General features: G+C 42.9%; 1 protein-coding gene across 1 annotated transcript in view; it reads left to right on the top strand.

Moving 5' to 3' along the window:
- Positions 1–27,054, top strand: part of TMEFF1 (transmembrane protein with EGF like and two follistatin like domains 1) — a 102,779-nt gene that overhangs the window by 33,921 nt on the left and 41,804 nt on the right. Inside the window, exons 2-5 of the mRNA XM_060199090.1 lie at positions 9,244–9,353; positions 16,781–16,910; positions 23,401–23,427; positions 26,420–26,516. Coding sequence (XP_060055073.1) covers positions 9,244–9,353; positions 16,781–16,910; positions 23,401–23,427; positions 26,420–26,516 — 364 coding nt within the window. The remainder of the gene's footprint in view (positions 1–9,243; positions 9,354–16,780; positions 16,911–23,400; positions 23,428–26,419; positions 26,517–27,054) is intronic.

Here is a 27,054-nt window from a genome sequence, read left to right as displayed (position 1 = left end):
ATTGGTGGTTCAGTGATAGGATTCTCGCCTTCTCCACCCCCTCCTTGTCACACTCTGATTTTCACCAGTCACTTTTCTCTCCACCCTCTCTATGTCACACCCTGTTTCCACCCTACTTGGCAAGTATATATAAAGACATCATTGTGAGTTTTAGGGTACTTGAGTTTAGCTTAGCTCGTCTTAGATTGTGCTGCATCCTGCATGAATAAAGAGATACTGCCTACAGCTCAACCATGAGTCCCTGGTCATCTGTTACCCGTCCGTGAAGCCACCCTGGCGAAAACAACATAATCCGTTGAAAACAACATATGGCGCTACAACATGGGACTGGACCTGCACAAGTCCCAGATAAGTGAAGACTTTGCCTACCTATGCACTATGGTCTTCTCTTCTACTTATGAAGAGGTTTGCCAAAGCCTCTACTGTTTCATTATGAGACAGTTTCTCTGTCTCTGGAACATTTTACTCTGGGCCACACTTCGATTCCCTGACCGGGAACTTTGGTTTCTTATGGCCGGGATCATAGAGCTTGGGAGATTCAGGGAGATTTCTCCTTGGACTTTCTGGATTCCCTCTCCCATGTTTCCTGAGGAAAAGGACTACATTTTGCTCCAGGCCACAGTTTGGTTCTTTATGACCGTGATCGTAGACCTTGGGATATGCATGGGATTTCCCCTGGGACTTTCTGGACTTCTTCTCGAATGTTTCCCATGGAGAAGGACTACTCTAATTTGAAGAACATTCTCGAGTACCCTGGCAGTTCCCAAGAATGGAGACACGTGGATAGTTCTACTCTCCTGACTGGATTCTTTCTTCGATGGGAAGACACTTTTAAAAATGGGTGCCTGAAGCAATCCAGCAGGAACAGTCAGAAGCACCCTAAATGGAATTTTGAGGAGCTTTTTGGACTAGGACGCCCTCTGGGGACTCTTAATCCTACATGGTGAGATCTTGATAATCTGGTTCAAGTTGCGTTTCATAAGAGAATGATTTGAATGACTGAATTTTTGTTTGACATTGACTTAAAAAAAAATGCTGTACACAGCCATGATTTCTAGAGACATCCAGAAACAATCCAAAAAATTGTTTTTTTCCCTCCTTTGATTTCTCTTTTACGTCTTGACATGAATCTGAAACGTTTAATCCTGAAAACTGTATAAGTTATGGGTGGGGCAGATAGTGCAATGATTATGTTAATTATTCTCATACCTGAGGCTTCTACTGTGGTTCTTCTGTTTACCTTTCCACATTTTATTGAGTTTAAACTGTTTAAACAGCCTTAAAATCATACTAGAAAGGACTTCCAGTTATAACGGAGTTATCAATTATAGTAAACTTCTAATCTGCTACAAGTTTTGTTTGACAAGTAAGTGAATTTCAGCTGTCAAAGTCTTCACATGAAAAAGCAAATTCCTGGAAATCCATTTGGATCCTGTTCTCTGACATCGTCCCTGGAAACCAATGATGTGACCTGGCACGACCTGAAAAAACAGATTCACAGACTCCAAAGCTCACTCTCTACAGAAAAGCAGAATTCTGGTGGCTGACATTCCCCATCGAGACAGATGTGCAGCGTTTCATTCTCTGGCATTTTCTTCTGTGGTCAGCTACTTTGGACTGACACCTCCATCGGACTTACTGGTACACGCTGCTGTGTTTCTCAAAGACTAACTTCAGCCAATTGCCTTGAGACTTTATAGACCATGTCCCCTCGCCTGCAGGCTCTGCCCCAGAGGTAGAAAACTCCCCCTCCTTATTAGGTTGTGCCCACAGAGGCATGAAGCGCCCCAAGGGGCAGGAAACGCCCTTTGAGGCAAGAGATGCCCTCAGAGGCATGAAGCGTTCCCAGAGGCAAGAAATGCTCTTTTGCCTGCTAGGCCTTGCCCTTTGAGGCAAGAAACGTTCCCCTTGGCATCACACTGGTTATTGCTGCTCGCCTATTTTGTTTTCCATGTCTTATGCCAGTTCTTTTGAAAACGCCTGTATGATATAGGTTTCTGTTCACCCCACAATGGCCATTAGTTAAAAAGAAAGGGGGAGATGTTGGATAGTATGCCAGCTCCCCCTGGCTTCTGCTTAACCATATGCCTATATAGGGATAGATTTAATCCCATTCAAAGCTTTGGTCTACTTACATAAATCACTTTTATATTTACATAAAGCACTCCCTCCAGGGCATTGGTGGTTCAGTGATAGGATTCTCGCCTTCTCCACCCCCTCCTTGTCACACTCTGATTTTCACCAGTCACTTTTCTCTCCACCCTCTCTATGTCACACCCTGTTTCCACCCTACTTGGCAAGTATATATAAAGACATCATTGTGAGTTTTAGGGTACTTGAGTTTAGCTTAGCTCGTCTTAGATTGTGCTGCATCCTGCATGAATAAAGAGATACTGCCTACAGCTCAACCATGAGTCCCTGGTCATCTGTTACCCGCCCATGAAGCCAGCCCAGCGAAAACAACATAATTCGTTGAAAACAACACTTTACTAGTTTTTACCTGAGTTTGACAGTTCATATGCATTAATGTTATTTTTAATAGATAATTTTATCAATATATGAGAGAGGAAAAAAAGAATCAGAGCATTGTTTTGGTACATGCACTATCAAGGATTCAAACCCAGACCCCATGCTTTCCTTTTTTAAAATTTTTTTTAAGTGTTGGTTTTTAAAATTTTTTAAATCTTTATTTCCTAGATAGAGACAGTCAGAAATTGAGAGGGAGAGAGGCAGGGAGACACCTGCAGTCCTGCTTCACCACTTGCAAAGCTTTCCCCCTGCAAGTGGGGACCAGGGGCTCGAATCTGGGACCTTGTGCCTGTAACGCATACTCAACCAGGTGTGCCACTACCTGGCCTAGACCTCATGCTTTTAAGCCCAACACCCTGGCCACTGTGCCACTTCATGGAGCACTCTTTTTTTTGTGCCTCCAGGGTTGTCACTAGGGCTCAATGCTGCCACTATGAATCCATTACTCTTGGAGGCCGTTTTTCCGTTTTATTGGGTAGGAGGGGAGATAGGGAGAGATACAGAGACACCGGCAGACCTGCTTCACTGCTTGTGAAGCGACCTTGCTGTATGTGGGGAACTGGGGGCTTGAACCAGGGTCCTTGTGTTTCATACTGTTTGTGTGTAGCCCGGTGTGCCACCGCCCAGCCTCCATTCTTTTTTTAAATATAGTACCTCATTTATTTATGATTATCACTGCTCAACACCCTCCCCCCAGCCAGTTTTCTCTTTTTCTGCTTTAGACAGGCAGGCAGGCAGACAGGCAGACAGGCAGACAGGCAGACAGGCAGACAGACAGAGGAGAGTTTGTATAGCACCACTCTACCATCCGTGACGCTTCTTTGATGCCTCCATAGTTCTTTGAAGGAGTGTCAGGCTCAAAGATAGGCCTTCAGTTGTAGTGAGAATTTTCACATTGCTGGGGAAGCTGTCTCCATGGCAATTAAGCGGGGAAGCAATTACAGAAGCCAGACCTTCTACCTTCTGCAACCCTCAACGACCCTGGGTCCATGCTCCCAGAGGGATAGAGAATGGGAAAGCTATCAGGGGAGGGGGTGGGATATGGAAATTGGGCGGTGGGAATTGTGTGGAGTTGTACCCCTCCTACCCTATGGTTTTGTTAATTAATCCTTTCTTAAATAAAAAAATTTAAAAAAAAGAAAAAAAAAAAGTTTTTATTTATTTATTATTGCATAGACAGAAATTGAGAGTGGCTCTACTTCCTCTTCCTCCATTTCCTCCTCCTCCTCCTCTTCCTCCACTTCCTCCCCCTCCTCTTGCTGTGCTTGTGTAAAGTCTTTCCTTCTCCCCCTCCCAAAAAAAAAAAAGAAAAGAAATTGAGGGAAGAGGGAGATAGAGAGGGAGAGAGACAGAGACACCTATAGCTCTGCTCTACCACTTGAGAAGCTTTCCCCCTGCAGGTGGGGACCAGGGGCTTGAACCTGTGTTCTTTTTTTTTTTTTTTTTTTTAATATTTACTTATTCCCTTTTGTTGACCTTGTTGTATTATTGTTGCAGATATTATTGTTTTTATTGATGTTGTTGTTATTGATGTCGTTGTTGTTGGATAGGACAGAGAGAAATGGAGAGAGGAGGGGAAGACAGAGAGGGGGAGAGAAAGACAGACACCTGCAGACCTGCTTCACCACCTGTGAAGCGACTCCCCTGCAGGTGGGGGGCCGGGGGCTCGAACCAGGATCAATACACAGGTCCTTGTGCTTTGAGCCACAGAACACTTAACCCACTGTGCTACCGGCCAACTCCCTGAACCTGTTTTCTCACACACTATGATGCGAGCACTTAACCAGGTGTGCCAGTGCCTGGCACCTTCCCATAGCAATCCTTTTTTTGTTTTCATTTTTAAAATAATTAATTTCTTTATTGGAGGATTAATGTTTTACAGTGACAGTAAATACAATAGTTTGTACATGCATAACATTTCTCATTTTCCACAACAGTACAACCCCCACTAGGCCCTCTGCCATCCTGTTCCAGGATCTGAACTCCCCCCCCCCCCACCCCAGAGTCTTTTACTTTGGTAAAAGTCTAAAATCTTTTCTGATCTTGTTTTTCAACTTCTGCCTGTGAAGGAGATCATCCCATATTCATCCTTCTGTTTCTGACTTACTTCACTTAACTTGATTTAAGCTCCCTCAGGGGGCAAGGTGAGGTGTGTTTGGTGTTTTTTTTTTTTTTTTTTTTGCCTCCAGGTTTACGGCTGGGACTTGGTGCCTGCACTACAAATCCACAGCTCCTGGAGGCCACTTTTCTCCCTTTTGTTGCCTTTGTTGTTGATCGTTTTATTGCTGCTGTTGTTGGACAGGACAGAGAGAAATGGAGAGACAAGGGGAAGACAGAGAGGGGGAGAGAAAGACACCTGCAGACCTTCTTCACCGCCCTGCGGAGTGATCCCCCCTGCAGGTGGGGAGCTGGGGGGCTTGATCCTTACAGGTCCTTGTGCTTTGGGCCATGTGCACTTGACCTGCTGTGCTTACCTTCCCCCCACACCCCGCAAGGTTTAAATTGAAAGTGGGCCTTCTTCTCAGTGATGATGCAGATAGGTAGGAAAAAATTTCAAAGCCCATGTTTAGAATTGAGTTTTAAGAGCTAAGGCAAGTAGTCCAGGGAGAAAGGGAATGGGCAGCTTGGCAGTCAGAGAACCTAGAATAAAAAAGCCTCATCGTGACGGTCAAAAGGGGGTCAAGAATGGCCGTTTGTACTTGTGCTGTAGTGAGGACGAGACAGCCGGATCAGTGTCCTGATTTTATGTTCCTGCTCATGTCCTCCCTTCCTTCCCATATGCTTGAAAGTTCATCACATTTTGTGCGTCTGAGATTCATTTAAGTCACCTTCAGTTAACATAAGCAAAGACTTAACCCGGTGAACTGTCACTCAGTTTAGAGTGACAACTCAAGTAAGTCCGTCTGACTGTCAACCCCTCGGCACTATTAGGCCCAGGACTGCTGGTTCCTGGGAGTGTTTGCTGAGAATCAGGAGCCCGAGACACGCTGCACAGCAGTGGGACTCAGTGGGGCGGAAAAGCAAGGAGATGTCAGAAGCACAGACTTGGCTCCATGTAGAACCACCTCAGTTCAGCTTCCGGAGGCCGGCTTTGAAACCTTCCAATAGAAAGCAAACAGGGATGCAGGATTGCATTCAGCAGCTGGTCCTGAACTAAGTTTGCCAAATCTCAGCTGCTGAAAGGGAGGCAGGGCAGAAGACGCAGATTCTCATCGCCCTACACCACCAGATTGGGGTGGGTTTTAGATAGTCACTTATTTGTTCTTGACATAATTGTGCTCATTCTATTGCTCATTCCACCAGGGAGTATATGAAGATGGATTTGTTGTCGTTTCCACTCTGTGTGGTGCAATTGCACTAAACTTGAAGCAATCTCTCCGGGTTTCTAGAAAACTTAATTTGATGCTTTCAGAACAACACTGACGGTTTTGGAGTAGGCGCAGAATGACCACAAAAGACTGGGGTTATTTACTGGCTTTGTGTCTAGTAGAAAAATATTAAACCAGGAGTCAGGCGGTAGCTAAGTGGGTTAAGCACACGTGGCGCAAAGCGCAAGGACCGGCGTAAGGATCCCAGTTGGAGCCTCAGGCTCCCCACCTGCAGGGGAGTCGCTTCACAAGTGGTGAAGCAGGTCTGCAGGTGTCTGTCTTTCTCACCCTCTGTCTGTCTTTCCCTCCTCTCTCCATTTCTCTCTATCTTATCCAACAACGACATCAGTAACAACAACAATAATAACTACAACAGTAAAACAAGGGCAACAAAAAGGAATAAGTGAATATTAAAAAAAGTCAAATTAAAGACCTAAACAGAAGCCACCAAAAAGAAAAGAAAAAAAAGAAAGAAAAATATTAAACCAATCACTTTTAAATATGGTCTGATTCTCTCTTTTTAACTTTTGCACATAAATGTTCCACACGCTACTTCCTGTATGAAGTTAAATAAATCTGTTTCTATATCTGCATCTCTCTGTCTAGCTTGGGCCTTGCACTTGTGTGATCTCACGGCTCTGGATTATGTATTTTGTATTTAATTAGGAAGTGTGTGTGTATGTAAGAGAGGAGACACCACAGTACCAGAGCATCTCTTATGAGGTGCCAGGGCTTCCCCCAGGCTGCGCATGCGTGACAAGGCACACACCCTACTCAGTGATCTATTTGTCTGCTCCTGTAAGTATATTTATATGTTTTTTTCACCTCCAGGGTTATCGCTGGGGCTCAGTGCCGGCGCTACAAATCCACTGCTCCTGGAGTTCATTTTTCATTTTTTTTTTTTTTATTGGATAGGACAGAGAGAAATTGAGAGGGGAAGGGGAGATAGAGAGGGTGAGAGACTGAGAGATACCTACAGACCTGCTTCACCACTTGTGAAGCGAACTCCCCTGCAGGTGGGGAGCCGGGACCTCAAACCTGGATCATCCTTGTGTGGGTCCTTGCACTTTTTTTTTGTTTTGCCTCCAGGGTTATTGCTGGCGCTCAGTGCCTGCACCGTGAACGCACTGCTCCTGGAGGCCATTTTTCCCCCCTTTGTTACCCTTATTGTGGTTGTTATTGTCATCATTGTTGGATAGGACAGAGAGAAATGGAGAGAGGAGTGGAAGACAGAGAGGGGGAGAGAAATAGACACCTGCAGACCTGCTTCACTGCCTGTGCAGCAACTCCCCTGCAGGTGGGGAACCAGGGGCTTGAACCAGGATCCTTATACCGGTCCTTGCACATTTTGCCACATGCGCCTAACCCGCTGCTCTACTGCCCCTTCCTTGGACTTCTTACTGTGTGCACTTATCCCAGTGTGCCACTGCCTGAGCCCCAACATTCCTTTCTTTAAAAAAAATTTATAAACTAAAAAGTAAAAAATATCAACAAGATCATAAAATAAGAGGGATACAATTCCACACAATTCCCACCACCAGAGTTCCATATCCCATCCCCTTTCTTGAAATCATTCCTATTCTCTATCTCTCTGGGAGCATGGACCCAGGATCATTCTGGGGTGCAGAAGGTGGAAGGTCTGGCTTCTGTAACTGCTTCTCTGCTGAACATGTGTGTTGGCAGGTCAATCCATACTCTCAGCTTGTTTCTGTCTTTCCCTGTTGAGTCGGGGACCTGGAGGGGTGGGGCTCCAGAGTACATAGGTGAGGTCATCTGCTTGGGGAAATCAGATTGGCATCCTGGTAGGTAACACCTGCAACTTAAGTGTCTGAAAAAGCATTAAGATATAAAGCAGAAAAAATTTTTAATAATCAGGAACCTAAAGGCAAGAATATAACAGATGAAATTTGGGGTTTCCATTTTAGGAAAAGCTAGTAGGTTTATTTTATGTATATTCCAAGGGGCCCGTCTGTGACTTTAACTAATTTTTGCCTGAGCCTGACAGCTGACATACAGGTGGTCAAGAGCTATTGTCTGGGGAGATAGTGTCATAGTTGGAAAGAGGGCTAGAAAGCTGGATCAGGGAAGAGAGTAGCTCCCAAATGTGGGAAAAGTGTATAAATATTGTTGACTGTAAACCCCATCCACTTGCTCTGGGGCCCATATTCTGTGCAGGTGTGTGTGTAGCCTCTGCACCCCTTTAGGTCTGAGCTTGCATCCTGAGGTCATAGCTAGCGGCACTCCAGGACTCCTCATCTTCCTCGAGTCTGACCCCCAGTATTTTGTAATTAGAACAATTCATTTCTAGTGAGTCAGTTATCACCGGGGATTTTTTTCTGAATACCAAAAGAATTGATATTTCTTTCAGCTATTCTTTTTTCTTCTCAAAAGTGAATCGCTAGAGAAATAAAACATGATAGTGGGAAGCCTGTCATAAACTCTTCTGTGCCCAAGTAGCAAAACCTCGTAGTTTGACCTCTCGGGTGCAGGGCAAGATAGCTCACGGGGATATAGCTCATGGCACCAGGGAAACTCTGGTACAGTGACATTTCCCTCTCCCAGCTGTCTCTATGTAAAAATAATGAAATTGGGGAGCCGGGCGGTAGCGCAGCGGGTTAAGCGCACGTGGAACAAAGCACAAGGACCAGCCTAAGGATCCTGGTTCGAGCCCCCGGCTCCCCACCTGTAGGGGAGTCGCTTCACAGGCGGTGAAGCAGGTCTGCAGGTGTGTCTGTCTTTCTCTCCCCCTCTCTGTCTTCCCCTCCTCTCTCTATTTATCTCTGTTCTAACAGTGACAACATCAATAACAACAACAGTAACTACTACAATAAAGCAACAAGGGCAACAAAAGGGAAAATAAATAAAAATAATAAAAAAATTTTTTAAAAGTAATGAAATAGGAGTACTGAAATCACATGTATGTAAGACCCCCAACTACACACACACACACACACACACACACACACACTTACTCTTGGGAATTATATGAAATGCTGGAATTTTGAGTTTTATTGGTTTTATCATGATGCAAAATTCTCTTTGGAGGAGTCATTTTTTTTTTTCCTTCTTTTAAATTATCTTTATTTATTGGGTAAAAACAGCCAGCACTTAAGAGGGGTGGGGGAGATAGAGAAGGAGAGACACCTATAGCCCTGCTCCGCCACTCATGAAGCTTCCCCCTGCAGGTGGGGCTCTTTGGGGGAATCTTGAACATCCTACCCTGTAGAATTTTTTTTTTATGTCTTATACTTGTGAATAAGATGCTCATCATATTTTAAGGAATTGGTCTGTACGTTCACTTGGATAAACAAGACGAATGCGCAAAACCGTTTTTCCTCTTTTACAGAATCAAACGTGAGGGAGTCTGATGGAAGACTTTGTGACGAGTTGTCATGCAGATATGGTGGAGTCTGCAGAGAAGACGGAGACGGCCTGAAGTGCGCATGTCAGTTTCAGGTGAGGAAACCGAGTCTGCTCTGAAGAATCCTGCACCTAAAATAGGATCACAAATTAAAAAAAAAAAAAAAAAAAGAACAGTATCCTGCAGTTCCACATCGTGATTCGGGGCAGGCAGGCAGTGACACGCCTGGTTCAGCGCACACATTACAGTGTTTAGGGACCTGGGTTCAGGCCCCTGTTTCCCACCCGCGGGGGTGGAGGGGGAAGCTTCACAAGTGGTGAAGCAGGGCTGCGGTTGTCTCTCTGTCTCTTTCTCCTCCTCTCCCTTCTCAATTTCTCTCTGTTCCTATCAAAAAGAAAAACAAAACAAAACAAAAGCCCCATGCGTCTTGGACTGTGTAGTGGCACACCTTGTGGAGAAGACGTCACCACACTTAAGGACGAATGTCCAGCCCTCTAGTCCCCACCTGCAGGGGGCTGTTGACAAGTGCTCACACAGTGCTGCAGGCATCTCTCTGTATCTCCCCAGCTTGCTCAGTTTCTCTCTGTCCCATCAAATAAAAGAAAAAAAATGAGTGGTCCAGGGAGCGGCACAATGGATAAGGCATTAGACTCTCAAGGATGCGATTCTGAGTTTGACCCCCAGCAGCACATGTAGCAGAGTGATGTCAGGTTCTTTCTCTCTCTCTTCCTATCTTTCTCATTAATGAAAGAAAGAAAGAAAGAAAGAAAGAAAGAAAGAAAGAAAGATAACTACCAGGAACAGTGGGTTTTTAATTTTTTGATATATATTTTATTCTTTTATTTATTTACTTACTTAGTGGATAGAGACAGAGAGGAATTGAGAGGAAGGGAGGAAGGGGGAAGGGAGAAAATAGTACCTACAGTACTGTTTCACTGCTTAGGACACTTCTCTCTGCAGGTAGGGACCAGGGACTTGGACATTGTAACATAATAGGCTCAACCTGGTGTACCACAGCCTGGCCCCCATTTATTATTTGTATACATTTATATAAAATGATCAATAATATTCTCCTTGAAAATGTAGGTAGTGGGAGTTGAGCGGTAGCACATGTGGTGCAAAGCACAAGGACCTGATGTAAGGTTCCCGGTTCGAGCCCCCGGCTCCCCACCTGTAGGGGAGTCGCTTCACAGGCGTCTTTCTCTCCCCCTCTCTGTCTTCCCCTCCTCTCTCCATTTCTCTCTGTCCTATCCAACAACGACGACATCAATAACAACAATCATTACAACAACAATAAAAAACAAGGGCAACAAAAGGGGAAATAAATAAATATAAAAAAATTCTGAAGATTATATTTCAAAAAAGAAAATGTAGGTAGTAGGACGGGGGAGATAGCATAATGGTTATGCAGAAGACTTTGAAGCTCTGGGCTCTGACGCCTCAGGTTCAGTTTCTAGCACCATCATAAGCCAGAAGTGTGCTGTGCTCTGGTATAACAAGCAAACCAACCAACAACGATGGCTTCTTGGATAGGGAGATAGCATAATTGTTATGCAGAAGACTCTCATTCCTGAGTCTCTAGGTCCTAGGTTCAGTCCCCCACACCACCATAAAGCTAAGTAGGTTCTGATAAAAACTACAAAACAACAACAAAAAAACAAAGCAATATTGAGGCACTACACAAAGAAGAATGCCTATGACTTCCCTCTGGTTTCTTTCTCCCTCTTTGTTTTCTTTCTATTGTGTATTTTCCTGAATTTATCAGTGTTGGTTCTTGTGAGGTACCGTGCCATTGTAGTGTAGATCATTGTCTTGATCAGGGTTCTTCTGAAAAACAGAACCAATGGTATGTATGGAAGAGGAGGGGGAAAGACAAACTCTAAGAAATGGACTCACTTGATCATGGTGACTAAGGTGATCTCCTAGCTGACTGTATAAGATAGATGTCCAGGAAAACTCAGAAGCCTGAGAGTCAAGAGAACTGATGGCATATATCTGGTTTATTTTCAAAGGCCTTAGAACTAGAAGACCCACGTCCCAGTTTAACATAGCAAATTCTCTCCTCCTCTGTCATTTTGTTCTATTTCTGGGCCCTCAGTAATGATGCCCACCCACTCTGGGGAGGACATTTCCTTGGACCAGTGATTCAAATGTTAGTCTCTCACCCAGAAGCACTCTCACAGACATACCCCAAATAATATGTAACCTGGGCCCCCTGGGTTGCATCAAGTTGACACAGAGGATGAACTACCTGTACCTTGTGATAGTATCCACTTTCTTTAGCACAATTCCTTACAGGCAGAATGTACACAATAAAGGCAGGAATGTGAGTACAGAGCTGTCACACTGTTGCAACTTTCTTGACTACTTGCTATTGTGTTGTTTCACCCAGAGAGAAGGTATGGGGAGAGTTCTTTCCCCTGGCAAAGGATGACTGCATAAAGGAGAAAAATAGTAGGATAGAGTCATTGCTTAAGTCAGAAATTGCTTGCTGGGGGCTGTAGGGCACCGGTTTAAATGCACATAGTGCAATGCACAAGAATGGACTGGCTTTGAGGACCCCAGTTTGAGCCCCTGGTTGCCCACCTGCAGGGGGGTTGCTTCACAAGTGATGAAGCAAGTCTGCAGGTGTCTTTATCTTTCTCTCTCCCTCTGTCTTCCCCTCCTCTTTCCATTTCTCTCTGTCTTATCCAACAGCAACAACAATGGGAAAAAAAAAAAAGGCCTCCAGGAGCAGTGGATTCATAGTGCAGGCACTGAGCCCCAGCGATAAGCCTGGAGGCAAAATAAATAAATAAATTGCTGTTTAAATTTCCCCAAATTCCTGAAATCGTCCACGAAACTCTCATTAAAGCCTCTGAAGTGAGGTCCCTGGAAACAGACTGATCAAGGAACGGCAGGTGCCTTTTTGCCATCTCCCGTGTGCGCCTATGCATGTATTTGCTCGGTTGAATTCCAGAGACAGTGCCTGCACTATGTTAAACGGACTTGTTACCACCAGGAGACATGTGGGGAGGCCTTGGTGAAAAACTTGAGTGCTTGTGGTTGGAAGACTTGACTTTTGAAGGATAGCTTTGATCTTGGCAAATACTTAAGACTAGAAAATGATAGTACTTGGATAATATTTATTAAGAACTTGCCACATCTGAATATACATGCTGAAGGTGGATTTCTGTTATTTCTCATGGCAATTTTATTAGACAGTTACTATTAATAGCATCTTATGGGATACTAGTCCATACTCAGCATGGATGGAGGATCTAGGATTTGAACTCAAGTCACTTGACTTCAGAGCCCTTGCTCTACAGGCTGGTAAACATATACTTCACAGCACTGTCATGGTATTGACATTAGGAAATTCAAAGTTGTAACCCAGTACTAGGTAGAAACTCTTGAGTAAATGTTAGCTGCTATGTCAGAGATTCTCACCCTTAGCAGACTTAATGTGCAGCTTGGCGATACGAGAATCCGGCATGAAGCCCAGCCAGTCTATCTTGGCGTTACTCTCGATCGCACTCTGTCATTTCACGAACATCTCATAAAAACTGCAGCAAAGGTGGGCGCGAGGAATCACATCATTGCAAGACTGGCCAGCTCCTCATGGGGCGCGAGCGCTTCCACACTACGATCATCATCTCTGGCATTATGCTATTCCACTGCAGAATACTGTGCCCCAGGATGGTTCCGTAGCCCCCATGTCCACTCGGTCGATTCCAAATTATATTCCTCCATGAGGATCATTTCTGGAACCATCCATTCCACCCCGGTTCCATGGCTGCCAGTTCTTAGCCACATCGCCCCACCAGATATCCGTCGGGATGCGGCATCATCTAAGTTCATTTCCCACGTCTACGCTCGACCGGACCTGCCAATATACGCGGATATCTTCGCCCACCCTGTCCAACGCTTGACGTCTCGTCACCCAATCTGGTCCCCTACGCCTACACTGAACTTCTCTGTTCCAGACTCTTGGAAACAGAGTTGGCAGTCAGCTGAGGTAAAGAACAAACACCTCATCACAGACCCCTGCGAGCGTCCACCCGGCTTTGACCTAGCACGTTATGATCGGGCCCTCCTCAATCGCTATCGAACAGGCCATGGCTGGTGCGCCACTATGTTCCATCGCTGGGGAGCCAGAGACGACCCGAACTGCCCCTGCGGCTCCAGACAGACTATGACCCACATAGTCAACGACTGCCACCTCTCCAGATTCAAAGGAGGTCTCGAAACTTGACATCAGGCTCAACCTGACGCTGTTGACTGGCTACGGAAGAAGGGCAAACGCTAGAAGAAGAAGCAGACTTAACCTTTTATAGCCAAAACTTTGTTTTCATCATTACGATTTTTTCTTGGAGCTGGAATGTCATGCAGATGTTCATTGCTCTCTCCCCCTGCCCAACACACACACACAGAGTTCATAGTACTAGTGGCTTGACATTTATTGTCTAGGTGGTGTTAGAGTTTAGACCTGTCATATACAAAGAGGAACACCTTTCGACTTTTCTTTCTTCCTCTTCATTCTTCTCTCTAAAGTTATTATTTTTATTAGTTGAGCCCTCTCTGCCATCTCACTTATTTACTGTTATTTAATGAAATCCATAGGTAGCACAACCCACACAGGTACATTATTAAATAATTATATGATACATAAGTATAAAGGAAAAGGAAAATAGCACTTCAAAGTTTAAGTGCTTGATTATGATTATAATAGAAGACACTCTAGTGGCCAGATAATCATACCTATTTATAATGCAAATTTTTAATTAGATAAAATCAGATTTTTTTTTTTGACCTCCAGGGTTAATTCTGGGGCTCCGTGCCTGCGCTTTGAATCCACTGCTCCTGGTGGCCATTTATTTATTTATTTTGGATAGGACAGAGCAATTGAGAGGGGAGGGGAAAACAGAAAGGGAGAGAGACAGAGAGACACCTGCAGACCTGCGTCACCACTTGTGAAGCAACTCCCTTGTAGGTGGGGAGCCGAGGGCTCAAACTGGAATCCTCACACAGGTCCTTACCCTTTTTTTAAAAAAAAATTTTTAAAAATATTTTTATATACAGAATTATATGTCAACAGAGGTTTGAATCCACACCATTCCCACCACCAGAGTTCTGAATCTTCACTCTCCCCACTGCAATTCACCACAGTTCCCCTGAAGTTTCAGACATGGGCCAACCATCTTCTCTACATCTATCTGTCCACATTTATACAGAGTTGCCCCTTCTTTTTCTGATTCAGTCCTCTTTTTCCCTTTGAGCCACTCATGACATCATAACTACCTCCATACGTCTCTCTCCTTTCCCTTCTCTCTCTGGTGCTGATGGAGCTGGAGTGCAGAGTCCTCTTGTCTTCATCCTATCACTTCTCCCACTGGGAGTCTGGGTCAAGGTTGTTTATGGGGAGCAGGAGGTAGGAGTTCTGGCTTCTGTAGCTGCTTCTCTGCTGAGCGTGGGTGTTGACAGGTCGATCCATACCCCCAGCCTGTTTGTATCTTTCCCTAGTGGTCCTTGCTCTTTGTACAATGTGTGCTTAACCTGGTGTGCCACTGTCCAGCCCCCCAAATAATTAGAAATTATATACCTAAAGTACCTGAAAGCAAAAGTATAGTGGCATGATTGATGCTAAAATAAAAACTAGTATTGGCATACGTTGTAACAGAGCAGGCTTTTTTTTGTATATAAGTCTTAACATAGTCCCCACATGGGAGGGCAGAGAAACACTGAGAAATTGTGGAGTCTGTGTGAGACTTTCCTTTACAGTAAGTCCCATCACTCATCTTTATAGCCCACTTGCTAAATGACAGTAATGAGCTTTCATTGTGATGATCAAAAATGCCTTCCTAGGGGCCTCCACCCCTAGGGGGCAATGTTGCCACCCTGGAGAGCTCTACATTAGAAAGTCACCGAGTATTGTTGACTGAAAAGTCTATAGATTTGCTTCTTAATGTCTTAGAACTATAATCTCTGTAAATTATGCACTGGATAATTATAAAGTAACACTGGCTAAAGTGAACATCATAGAAGTTACTGTGTAGACTCTAGAACGGAAATGTCATCCATGAAAAATTGGAGAAACACAGGACTACTTACTAAGGTAAACTGTAGGAGTCTGCTAATGTTTAGCAAAAGCAGCTTGGTTATTAAATATATTTTGAAGGCTGCGTCAGTTCTCCTCTCTCCCTTCCCTTCTCTCTCCCTCTCCACTCCCCTCCCCCATTTCCTCCTGTCTTCTTTTCTTGTGAAGCATTCCCCTTGCAGGTTCAACCCAGGGCTTGAACCTGGGTCTTTGTGCACAGGAACATGTGTGCTCAGCCAGGTGTGCCACCACCAGTCCTTTTAATTTACTTTTCAGAAAGGTATACACACACACACACACACCCTCTAATTTACTTTTTAGAAAGGTATATTGAAACACACACACACACACACACACACACTCGGTCTCTCTGTCTCTCTCTCTAATTTACTTCACAGAAAGGTATATTGAAAGACACACCCACATGCCCCCTGAACTCTCACATATGGGATTCTGGGAATAGATTCTGGGAATCTCACATGTACAACTCCAATACTTCCCAGCACTTAAATATTTGATTCGAAATTATTATTATTATTATTTTTTTTACCAGTATTTGGCCTGTGGTAGCATGGCATGCTTATGCTTTATAAAGTAAATGAGGTACTTATAAAATATAAATGGTAAAGCTAAGTCTTTCTCACTTCAGGAAAATGGAGAAACATAGAAAATCAGAAACAGGAAATAAAAGCCAATGCAGACAAGCAAGGTTAAAGTTGCAGTGATGGGCTCTTTCAAGGTGTACTTCCTAAATATTTTTCTAACATTTGAAAGATATGCAACTGATTTTCTTGCTGCATCATATTCTAAGAATAATCTTTCTGAAATGCACTGTTTTCACTGCCTAGATGGTATGTTGGAAATCAGCATAGTATTTGCGAGCCATGCATATGGTATTAGCACTTGCTTTTCACCTACTGTTATTTTTTCTTGCCACCTAGTATTATTTCAAAATGTAATTTTCAGTAACTATAATATTCATCTCTTGGTCAGATATAATATACTTAAACATCACTTCTTGGATATTTAGGTTTCTATGTTTTTGACAATAAACATTTCTATTTGAAAATGGCTACAGTAAACTTTGCCATAACAGTTTCCTTTGGTTTCTAGGTGTATAATTCTGGTTCTAAAAGGGTTTCTATTTGAGGTGTTTTGAAATGTATTGTTAAACTATGTTCTGAAAAGGTGAAACCCCCACCCAATGAAATGTTGAACCAATTAAGTTAGTATGACAAGTGCGCTGATCTTACCATGAAAATGAAAATTCTGGTATTTTATATCTTCGCCCGACCCCTGTGTAATTGTTTTTAAAATCCAAATAAAAGAACTAGCTATTGTATAGAAGATGTGTATCAGAGTGCTGGGGTATTTTGATTAAATCATAGCAAATAATTGTTAATATTCATGCCTAGCACTGAGAATTTATTTGTGTGTCTTTTGCAGTGCCATACGAATTATATTCCTGTCTGTGGATCAAATGGGGACACTTATCAAAATGAATGCTTCCTCAGAAGGGCTGCCTGCAAGCACCAGACAGAGATAACAGTAGTAGCAAGAGGACCATGCTACTCTGGTAGGCGTGATATTCTTCTGAATAAATGTTCCTGTCGTATTTCCTGAAAAGACATTTTCTAGTCGGAGGCATGTTTCCTTAATTGCTGCATGGATCAGTATGATTGTCTGAGGGGTAGGAGCTGATATATATATATATATATATATATATATATATATATATATATATATATATATATGTATTTTTTTTTCTTTTTTTTCCCCAACAGGATTATCACTGGGGCTCAGTGTCTGCACAATTCCTGTTCTCAGTGTTTGTTTTATCAGAGCACTGCTCAGCTCTGGCTAATGATGGTCCTGGGGTTTGAACATAGGGACTCAGAGCCTCAGGCATGAAAGTCTTTTTTTTTTTTAAACTTTATTTATTTTGTCTTATCACAAAGAGAAATTGGGTGATGGGGGAGGTAGAGAAGAGAGAAAGACAGAGAGACAACCTGCAGCATTGCTTCACCACTTGTCAAGCTTTCCTCCTGCAGGTGGGGACTGGAGGCTTGAACCCAGGAGGCACGAAAGTCTTTTGTATAACTATTATGCTGTCTCCCTAGGCCCCCTACCTCACCATTCTTTCTCTCTTTCCCTTCCTCTTTCCTTTCTTTCTTCCTTTCTTTTTTCTCCCTTCCTCCTTTTTTTCCTCCTCCCTCCCTTCCTTCCTTCCTTCCTTCCTTCCTTCCTTCCTTCCTTCCTTCCTTCCTCCCTTCCTTGTGATTTAGTATTGGTTTATAAAATTACAAGATACAGGGACTATTCCACACCATTCCCAGCACCAGAGTTCTGTGGCCCTTCCCCTCCACTGGAAATGGCAGTAGTTCTCCAAGGTCACAGGTACGGGTTGACTAGTATTTCTATAACTGTCTGTCTGCCTAGCTAACTAGCAGAGTTTTTTTTTTTTTTTTTTTTTTTTTTTAAGGTCCTGCCTTCTCTTCTAAGTCACACCCACACCTATTACTACTTCCAAATGTTCTTCCTTTATTCCTCTTCTCTTTCTGGGTCCCGGTAGAATTGAAGTTCAGACTTCTCTCGTCATCTTCCCCTAACAATTCTCCCCCTCTGGGAGTATGGACCAAAATTCTTTTTAGGGTGCAGATGGTGGGAGTTATGGCTTCTGTAACTGTTTCTCTACTGGACATGGGCATTGAAGGTTGATCCATACTCCCAGTCTGTTTCTGTCTGTCTATCCCTAGTTGGGTAGAGCTCTGGAAAGTGAGACTTCGGGACACATTGGTACACATTGGTGAGGTCGTCTGCCCGGGGAGTTTAGGATGAAATCATAGTGGCATCTGCAACTTGGTGTCTGAAAGGAATTCAGTTGTGAGACAGGACAAAATGTTAATAAACTGAAACCAGAAACTAGCAATAGAGCAGGTGAGAATAGTGATCTTAGGGTGGTAATGGGCTAGAAATGCTTTATTTTAAGTATGTTCCGAGGGCCTCATGACTTTAGTGATTTTTGCCTGAGCAACATGAAGGTGGGTTAGAAATATTGTAATGGGGAGTTGGGCGGTAGCGCAGCGGGTTAAGTGCACATGGCGCAAAGCGCAAGGACTGGAGTAAGGATCCCGGTTAGAGCCCCAGTCTCTTCACCTGTGGGGGAGGGGGGTGTCACTTCACAGGCGGTGAAGCAGGTCTGCAGGTGTCTGTCTTTCTCTCCTCCTCTCTGTCTTCCCCTCCTCTCTCCATTTCTCTGTGTCCTATCTAAAAACGATGACATCAACAGCAACAATAATAACTACAACAATAACAGCAACAATAATAACTACAACAACAATAAAAAACAACAAAAGCAACAAGAGGGAAAATAAATTCATATCTATTGTGATGGTAGTGACCAAAGAGGCACCCATTAAGTGAGCCAATCTCTTGTCCTTTTCCAGCGTTTGCAGTCCCTTCTATATCTGATAAGGCTGTATTTTCTCCCTGTGGTTAAAACACTGAGTACCATTTGTTGTATCCAAATGGGGCTTCAGAGGACACAGTTCCAAAATTGCCCACATTCTTATATCAACTATTTAAGATGGGGAAATTCTCCAGACTAACTTCAAGTGTAATAATTTTCTAGAATGGCTTGAAGAATTTACCGAATGTTGTTGTATTCATGGGGACAGTTCACTACAGTGGAAGGATACAGATTAAAATCAGCCAAAGCAAGAGGTCCTGAGCGTAAGACACAGTCTGTGAGGCGGATAAATATGGAGGCTGTGGTTGTCCTTTCTCCCTAGACTCATGGACAGTGTCCTCTTCTCCTGCTCAAAGTGTGATGATTACCATGTCAGCCTGGGAGCTTGCCTGAGCTTGTGTTTAGCTCGTGGTTATACTCCACTTCCTAGGGTCGATTGATTCGTTGATTTGTTTGTTTGGGTGATCTCAAACTCCCAGGTGCCCAAATACCACATGATTCAAAACTTCCACTCGAAATCATGTGGTTGTTCTTTCTGTTGTAGCCAGCCCACATCCTAAGACTATTTGAATGTGGTTGACCCCACCCTGAACTCTGATTTGATAAGCGCACTTTCTAGACAAGACCTATCTTTCCAGTGTGGTAGAGATAACCTTCCAGAAGCCATCAGGAAATCCCAGACCTCTCTAGGTGCAAGGCCACATATATATATATAGTTTGGTTTTTGCCTCCAGGGTTGTTGCTGGGGCTTGTTGCCTGCATCACGAATCCACTGCTCCTGGAGGCTATTTTTTTCCCTTTTGCTGACCTTTTTTTTTTAAAATCATTGTGTGGTTAATATTATTGCTGTTATTATTGTTGGATAGGACAGAGAGACATGGAAAGAGGAAGGGAAGACAGAGACAGGGAGAGAAAGACACCTGTAGACCTGCTTCACCGCAAGTCTTGGCGCTTTGTGCCATGTGTGCTTAACCTGCTGCGCTACTGCCCGACTCCCAGCTATATTGTTTTACATGAAATTATTGTTTTGAGGTTTAATGAAGTCCTAATAAACTTCTCTCAGTACGTTTTCACAGACTTAAAATGAATATAAAGTTCTTGATCATCCTACATTAATTACCATCTAAAAGGAATATTTAAGATACCAACTGCTTTGAATGGGCAGTGAATATAAAACACTGGGAGACACAGTGGAAATTCCAACTCTTTTTTTTTTTAGATTTAAAAAAATTTTTATTTTTTATTATTTTTTAATATTTATTTTTTCCCTTTTGTTGCCCTTGTTTTTTATTATTATTGTTGTAGTTGTTATTGTTGTTGTTATTGATGTCATCTTTGTTAGATAGGACAGAGAGAAATGGAGAGAGGAGTGGAAGATAGAGAGGGGGAGAGAAAGACACCTGCAGACCTGCTTCACCACCTGTGAAGGGACCCCCTGCAGGTGGGGAGCCGGGGGCTCGAACCTGGATCCTTAGGCTGGTCCTTGTGCTTTTTTTTTTTTTTTAAAGGCACCACGTGTGCTTAACCTGCTGCTCTACCGTCCGACTCCCTATTTTTTAAATATTTATTTATTCCTTTCTGTTGCCCTTGTTTTATTGTTGTAGTTATTATTGTTGTTGTTATTGATGTTGTCATTGTTGGATAGGACAGAGAAATGGAGAGAGGAGGGGAAGACAGAGAGGGGGAGAGAAAGACAGACACCTGCAGACCTGCTTCACCGCTTGTGAAGCAACTCCCCTGCAGGTGGGGAGCCAGGGTCTCGAACTGGGGGCTTGAACCAGGGGCTTGAACTGGGAGATTGAACTGGATCCTTAGCGCTTTGCACCACGTGCACATAATCTGTTGCGCTACCGCCTGACTCCCCTTAAGATTTTTTTTTTTTTGTTAACTTTATTTGATTTGCTAGGATGGAGTGAAGTTGAGAGGGAATGGGGATAGAAAGAGAGAGAGAGAAAAAGAACAGAGACACCTGTAGCACTGCTTCACCGCTTGTAAAGTTTCCCCCTGCAGGTGGGGACCAGAGGCTTGAACCCTGGTCCTTGCGCACAGTAACATGTGTGCTTAACCAAGTGCACCACCACCCATATTCCCACCCCCTCCCAGCTCTTATTTCTTCTATGTCATGTCACTAGTCAAGTCACTTAGCTCCTCTGAGCCCCAGTTTCCTAAGTATGAAATGGAAATCATTTCCCCGGCATTTAGATAGGGTTGAAATGAGATCAGGTATTGATCTTGTTATTTACTGGGTGGCCTGGTGTTTTTCATGTCATTTGGTCATTTCCTGTGCTAGACATACCATTTTCTTTTGCTTAATTTGTTAGGCTATAAGACTGACTTTAAATCTCTTCTTTGTGTAATTGATGGCATTTTCTGGCAGGGTTGTTCACACTTCACTTAGCTGACACATTTATCTTCTGTCAGATCATTTCTCAAAGACACTGTGTGCAGGTCTAGCTGGATACCTCTTTTTCTTGGGGTTGAGCTGGAGTTGTGTGGGCCAGGGAAAGCTCTGTGTAGTGGACATATCATCTAAAGCTAAGACCTCACCTTCATTGTCAGAGTCATCACAATCTTTATTTCAGCAATATTTGAGGGCTCAGGAGATAGATAGCTCAGCTGGTAGATCGCACACTTTACCATTGGAAGGACCTGAGTTCAAACCCCCAGACACCAAATGAGAGTCCCTGCAAAGGAGAAGCAGGACAAGGGATAGTGTTAGTATAGAGGCTTAAGAGAGACACCACAAATACCATCTGTCTCTCACGTTCTAGCTTAAAAAAAAAAGTCTATGGTGTTATATTTATTAAAATTGAACATGGGCCGAAAAAATAGCTTGGGACTGAGTGAGCGACTCCTGCACCGGTCCTGTTTCGTGTCCTTTCATTCTTTCATTCTCCACATTCACCACCCTGCGCATCCCATCATACGTACCCAGTCAATATGCGTGGAGCGGTAGAAGAAGGAAGCGTTTGTCTAGGAAATGTCTGTCAGACAGACAGTTTTTAAAAAAATTTATTTATTTATTTGTTATTGGATAGAGACAGAGATATTGAGAGAAGGGGAGACAGAGAGGAAGAGAGACAGATACTGGCAGACCTGCTTCACCGCCTGTGAAGTGACTCCCCTGCAGGTGGGGAGCCGGGGGCTTGAACTGGGATCCTAATGGTCCTTGTGCTTTGTGCTACATGCGCTTAACCCGCTGTGCTGTCGCCCGACTCCCAGACCCACAGTTTTTATATTGAGTTCCTGTGTTGTTGTTTTTTTTTCTGTTCTTTCACTCTTTTTTTCTCTCTTTTTAAAAATATTTGCTTATTCCCTTTTGTTTTTTGCCCTTGTTGTTTTATTGTTGTAGTTATTATTGTTGTTGTTACTGATGTCGTCGTTGTTGGATAGGACAGAGAGAAATGGAGAGAGGAGGGAAGACAGAGAGGGGGAGAGAAAGACAGATACCTGCAGACCTGCTTCACTCCCTGTGAAGCGACTCCCCTGCAGGTGGGAACTGGGGCCTCGAACCGGGATATTTATGTTTCATAGGCGTTCCTTTCCACTCTGGAGATCTGGAATGGATTTTCTTTGATGTCTTCTTCTGAAAAGTGGCAAAATTTCACTTCTCTGCTTTTCCTCCCTGCTCTGTGCTGATGCTAGTCTAGCACCAGCCTGTTTGCAACACTCACTGACTCCTGTTTGTTTTTCTAGGCAATTATGCGTACTGATTGCCTTTTAGGCTGGGTACATACAGGTAACTTTGAGGAGGGGAGCTCTTTAATTTCACTAATAACAAATTTCAAATCTAAACCTTGGGGAAATTTCTTCTTCTTCCTAATTAATTTTTATCTTTTGGCTTTTATCCGCAGATTTCTTTAAGAAGATGATCGGAGCAGCACCCCAAGCTCTTTCTACCCTTTCTAGTAAAACTAAATGTCTTCATTTTTCCTCTCAAGCTTTATGCAAAATTTCCCTTTTCTTCTATGCTCTGAGAAATTAAAACTATTTCTGTTTAGTCATTTACTTCACGAGATTTCTTGGTCTCTTCTCTGTGCAAAGCTCCTGGGTATTTCTTTGAATAGACCACAAGGATGTGCGAAGTATACCTGATTTACCTGATTATGTGTCCAAGTAATTTACATTTGAAGCCAGGAACTAGGTTTGTAAGAATGAGTGGGGACCTTCAGAGATGGTTCACTCAATAGAGCATACACACACACACCACCAGGTGCAAGGACCCGGGTTTGAGTCTCAGGCCACCTGAAAAGGGGGGAGGGGTGCTTCAGGAGCATAAGAGTAATGGGATGCTGTCTCCCTCTCTGCCTTTCACCTCTATCTAGAGGAAAGCAGAAGAGAGAAAGAAAAAAAGAAACAGGCAACTGGGATTAGTTGAGTCATTTAGGCACTGAGCCCCAGCAATAGCCCTCATGACAAAAATAAATAGATAAATAAATAAATAAATATAAACTTAAATATCAAAAATGAGGAAAGGGCTACATGAGAATGGGTATAGTAGTTTTTTTTTTTTTTTGATAAGAAATTTTGCTGTTTGATAAGATGAAATTTCTAGAAAAATGTATATATTCATTTTTTTAATTGTTTTTCTTCTTAGATAATGGCTCTGGATCTGGGGAAGGAGGTAAGTCTCAAGCTCCTTTTAATGCACATTGGTTTTGATTGTGGAGGTAGCATCAGAGAGAACTCATGCCGTGCATGGTAATGCCCCTGGCTGCTGTATGAGAGTAATTTGGTCTCTCTTTTAAAAATTTTTTCTTTTTCTGGGGCTAGGTGGTGGCTCATCTGGTTGAATGCAAGTGTTACAACGCACAAGGACCCAGGTTTGAGCCCTTGGTCCCCACCTGTAGGGGGAAAGCTTTACATGTGGTGAAGCAGGGCTGCAGGTGTCTCTCTGTCTCTCTACCTCTCTATCTTCCCCCTTCTATCTCAATTTCTGGCTGTCTGTGCAATAACTAAAAAGATTAAAAATATTCTGTCTATTAAAAAATACAGTTCCTTCGTTTGCTTTCTCTTATTAATGGCTTTATTGAGGCTATTTATATACTTTGGTTTTCACATTAAAAGTATACAGTTCACTGACCTTTAGAATATCCACAGCGAATCTTAGAATATTTTTCATTATCCCAGAAGGAAACTCTGCATTTGATCTAAGGATTCTAACTCTGGTAAGAAAGAGGCTGAGAAGCCGTTGGGGACTCTGCACTGTGACAGAGGAAGCCGTCAGCTGGTGGTGGGTGTGGTGTGCAGACACCTGCCATAGGGGTGGCAGGGTGAGAATCTACACACATGACAACTGTCTTCTGAGTCATTATTTTCCCAATAAAGAGATAAGAACTGCAGCTCTGGAAGCGCCCCACCCCCAGCTCTCTGTCCTTTCTTTCATGCAGTTACTGTTTTAGTTAATGTTTATGGTCAGACTAAGACAATATGTTCACTCCAAGGGACTTTAAAGCATATGGGATTAAAAATCTTTAGAGGAAAGATTTAGGTTGCTGGTGGAAGTGGTGTGCAGACACCTAGCAAGAGATGATAAGAAATTGTACTCATGGGAGTCGGGCGGTAGTGCAGCAGGTTAAGCGCAGGTGGCACAAAGCGCAAGGACTGACTTTACGATCCCGGTTCAATCACCCGGCTCCCCTCCTGCAGGGGAGTCACTTCACAAGCGGTGAAGCAGGTCTGCAGGTGTCTGTCTTTCTCTCCCCTCTCTGTCTTCCCCTCTTCTCTCTATTTCTCTCTGTCCTACCTAACAATGATGTCCATAACAACAACAATAATAACTACAACATTAATAAAAAAAACAAGGGCAACAAAAGGGAAAATAAATATTTTTTTAAAAAATAATTTGATTTAAATAAATGCATCCAAACAGAATCTTGACTGTGTGAGACATCAGGACATAAACTGTAGATTGTAGAGCTGAGAAGGATTTTAAGAAATTGTGTGATCTAACTGACCCCTGTGGTCAAATCCTCAGGAAGCCATCATTTAAAGAACTAGTTGAGTTTAAGATTTGCTTATGTACATCTAACACCATGATGCACATATTAGGTATCTTTCCCTGAGGATGTAGTATGATCATTGTTTTTGTTTTTTTTTCGGGAGTACCCATTGGGAAAAGTTAAATGGTTTGCTCAAGTTAATACATAGACTTCAGTGAACTAATGAGGGCTGTATGATTTTTAGATCTCTACATGGATCTAGGTCTCACATGTTCATGATCTCTAGAATATGTTTGGGAGTAGTCATGAAAAAGCTGGCTTCTGCTTAAAGTTCAGGCACATATCAAGAGATGGAGTTTTGGGAGCATTATCACGTAAGCATTTTAGGTCTGTGCACTTTTCTTTTACTGGTTGATAAACCTTGACTACGGAGCTCTTTTGGGACCAGGTGGTGGCGCACCTGGTTGAGCGCACATGTTACAGTGCGCAAGGACCCAGGTTCAAGCCCCGGTCCCCACTTGCAGGTGAAGCTTGCGAGTGGTGAAGCTGGTATGCAGGTTTGTCTCTGTCTCTCTCCTTCTCTACCACCCTTTTCCCCCATCTTGATTTCTGGCTGTCTCTATCCAATAAATAAAGATACTTAAAAAATTAAAAAAAAAAAGAAGTCATCTTCATTATAGACTAAGGAGCTCTTTTTCCAAACCAGAATGGGAAACCCCTTGGACAAACTGTCACCTTTAAGTTGACCCCAGACCTGATTCTCTAGCCCAGTTTGTGGTTATCCAAATAGGATCCACTCTAGTCAAGACCCACAAAAGTAAGGTCACCTTGTGTGGGAAATGAGGAGAGTGAATGTGGGGGAGGGGATGGACTGATGGAAGGTTTCATGGTTTTGTTTGTTTGTGTGAGGCTTTGCTAAGTGTCAGAAGTAGAGAAAGGGTGACATCCTTTGTAAAAAGACCCCTTTAAAAATATTGAAGATAAATAATGTCTTTTAATCCTGAGATGAGTTGTTCTGTAGTGAGAAAGGCCGGTTGTGAGATTAGGTGATCAAGAGTGAGAAACTGATGTAAAGAAAATGTGGTTATGGGAGGAAGTCTTCACTTGATGTTGTCTATGAGTTCTTTGAAATTGTGGTTAAGCGAAAGAACATCTGGAGAATGCTGATTCTCAGATAGAATGGAGTTTCCTTTAACATTCTTCTTTTCCTCATCAACGTTATAACAAAATGGTGTTGAATAAAATGTAACGACAACAACAGCAACAGCCTGCTGGACTCAGCTTCAGGCTTTTATCTGCCTATTCAGCATGGCACTGTTTCCGTAGGATAATCACTGGGCTACAGCTACTGGTCATTTTTACCCTCTTAGTTAATGTTTTGTGTTAATGCCCTTAAATGCAGACCAAGCTATATTATTCCTTTGTACATAGGTTATGGGATTCTTTTGCTAGCACCAATACTTGTTTTTCTTCACCAAGTCCATTCAACTCAGTATTGACATTCCAGGACTCAAACAGTGATAGACTTTGCAAAATAATTGTGTTCAAGAGCTTGGGTGCATTTTTCACAGAAGTAGGAAGGATAAAGGCTGTTAGAAACATGAAGATTATCTGGAAAGGAACCCAATTTTGGATTGACAATGAATTTTTTTTTCTCTCTCCCTTTTTAAACAGAAGAGGAAGGTTCAGGGGCAGAAAGTCACAGAAAACATTCCAAGTGTGGGCCTTGCAAATACAAAGCTGAGTGTGATGAAGATGCAGAAAATGTTGGGTGAGTTGGTGCAGGGGAAGGGAGGACTTAATCATTAGTCTCACCGTGTAAATAAATCCTTTCTGTGTATTTTGTGTGCACCTTTTATAGCTTTTGCTTAATGCTAGGTTATTGATTTTTCTCCTAAATTGATTAATACTGTCACTATTCAAGTCAGTTTTAGTGTTACCTTTTAGAGTGAGACTCCTTTCGTCGTTCCTTTGGTTTTACCTCTGCTTACTCCCCTCCCCCACTGATTTGTATGTTTTATACCCAATGTTAACTTCATCCTAATTACTTTTCTCAATTAGTCTACTTCTGTGCTTTCAGTTAATATCTATGCTAAAGCTTTTACACTTCGATTTTCATAAAAAAAAGAAAAACTTCATAGATTTCAACACTTTAAGAAAAATCCAGAACTGTTTCAAAATTTTAGATTTATCGGGCGATGTTATATACTAAAGTAAGACTTATTTCTAGAATTCCTGGGTGGGTGGGCTGATGGACTGTTTTTCTCATGTTGAGTCTTCACTAAGGTAGGTCTCCTAAATGGGGTGGC

The sequence above is a fragment of the Erinaceus europaeus genome, chromosome 10, assembly GCF_950295315.1.
Source record: "Erinaceus europaeus chromosome 10, mEriEur2.1, whole genome shotgun sequence".
NCBI classification, from domain to species: domain Eukaryota; kingdom Metazoa; phylum Chordata; class Mammalia; order Eulipotyphla; family Erinaceidae; genus Erinaceus; species Erinaceus europaeus.
The sequence above is the reverse complement of the archived record's forward strand: the minus strand, read 5'-3'. Positions and strand labels throughout refer to the sequence as shown.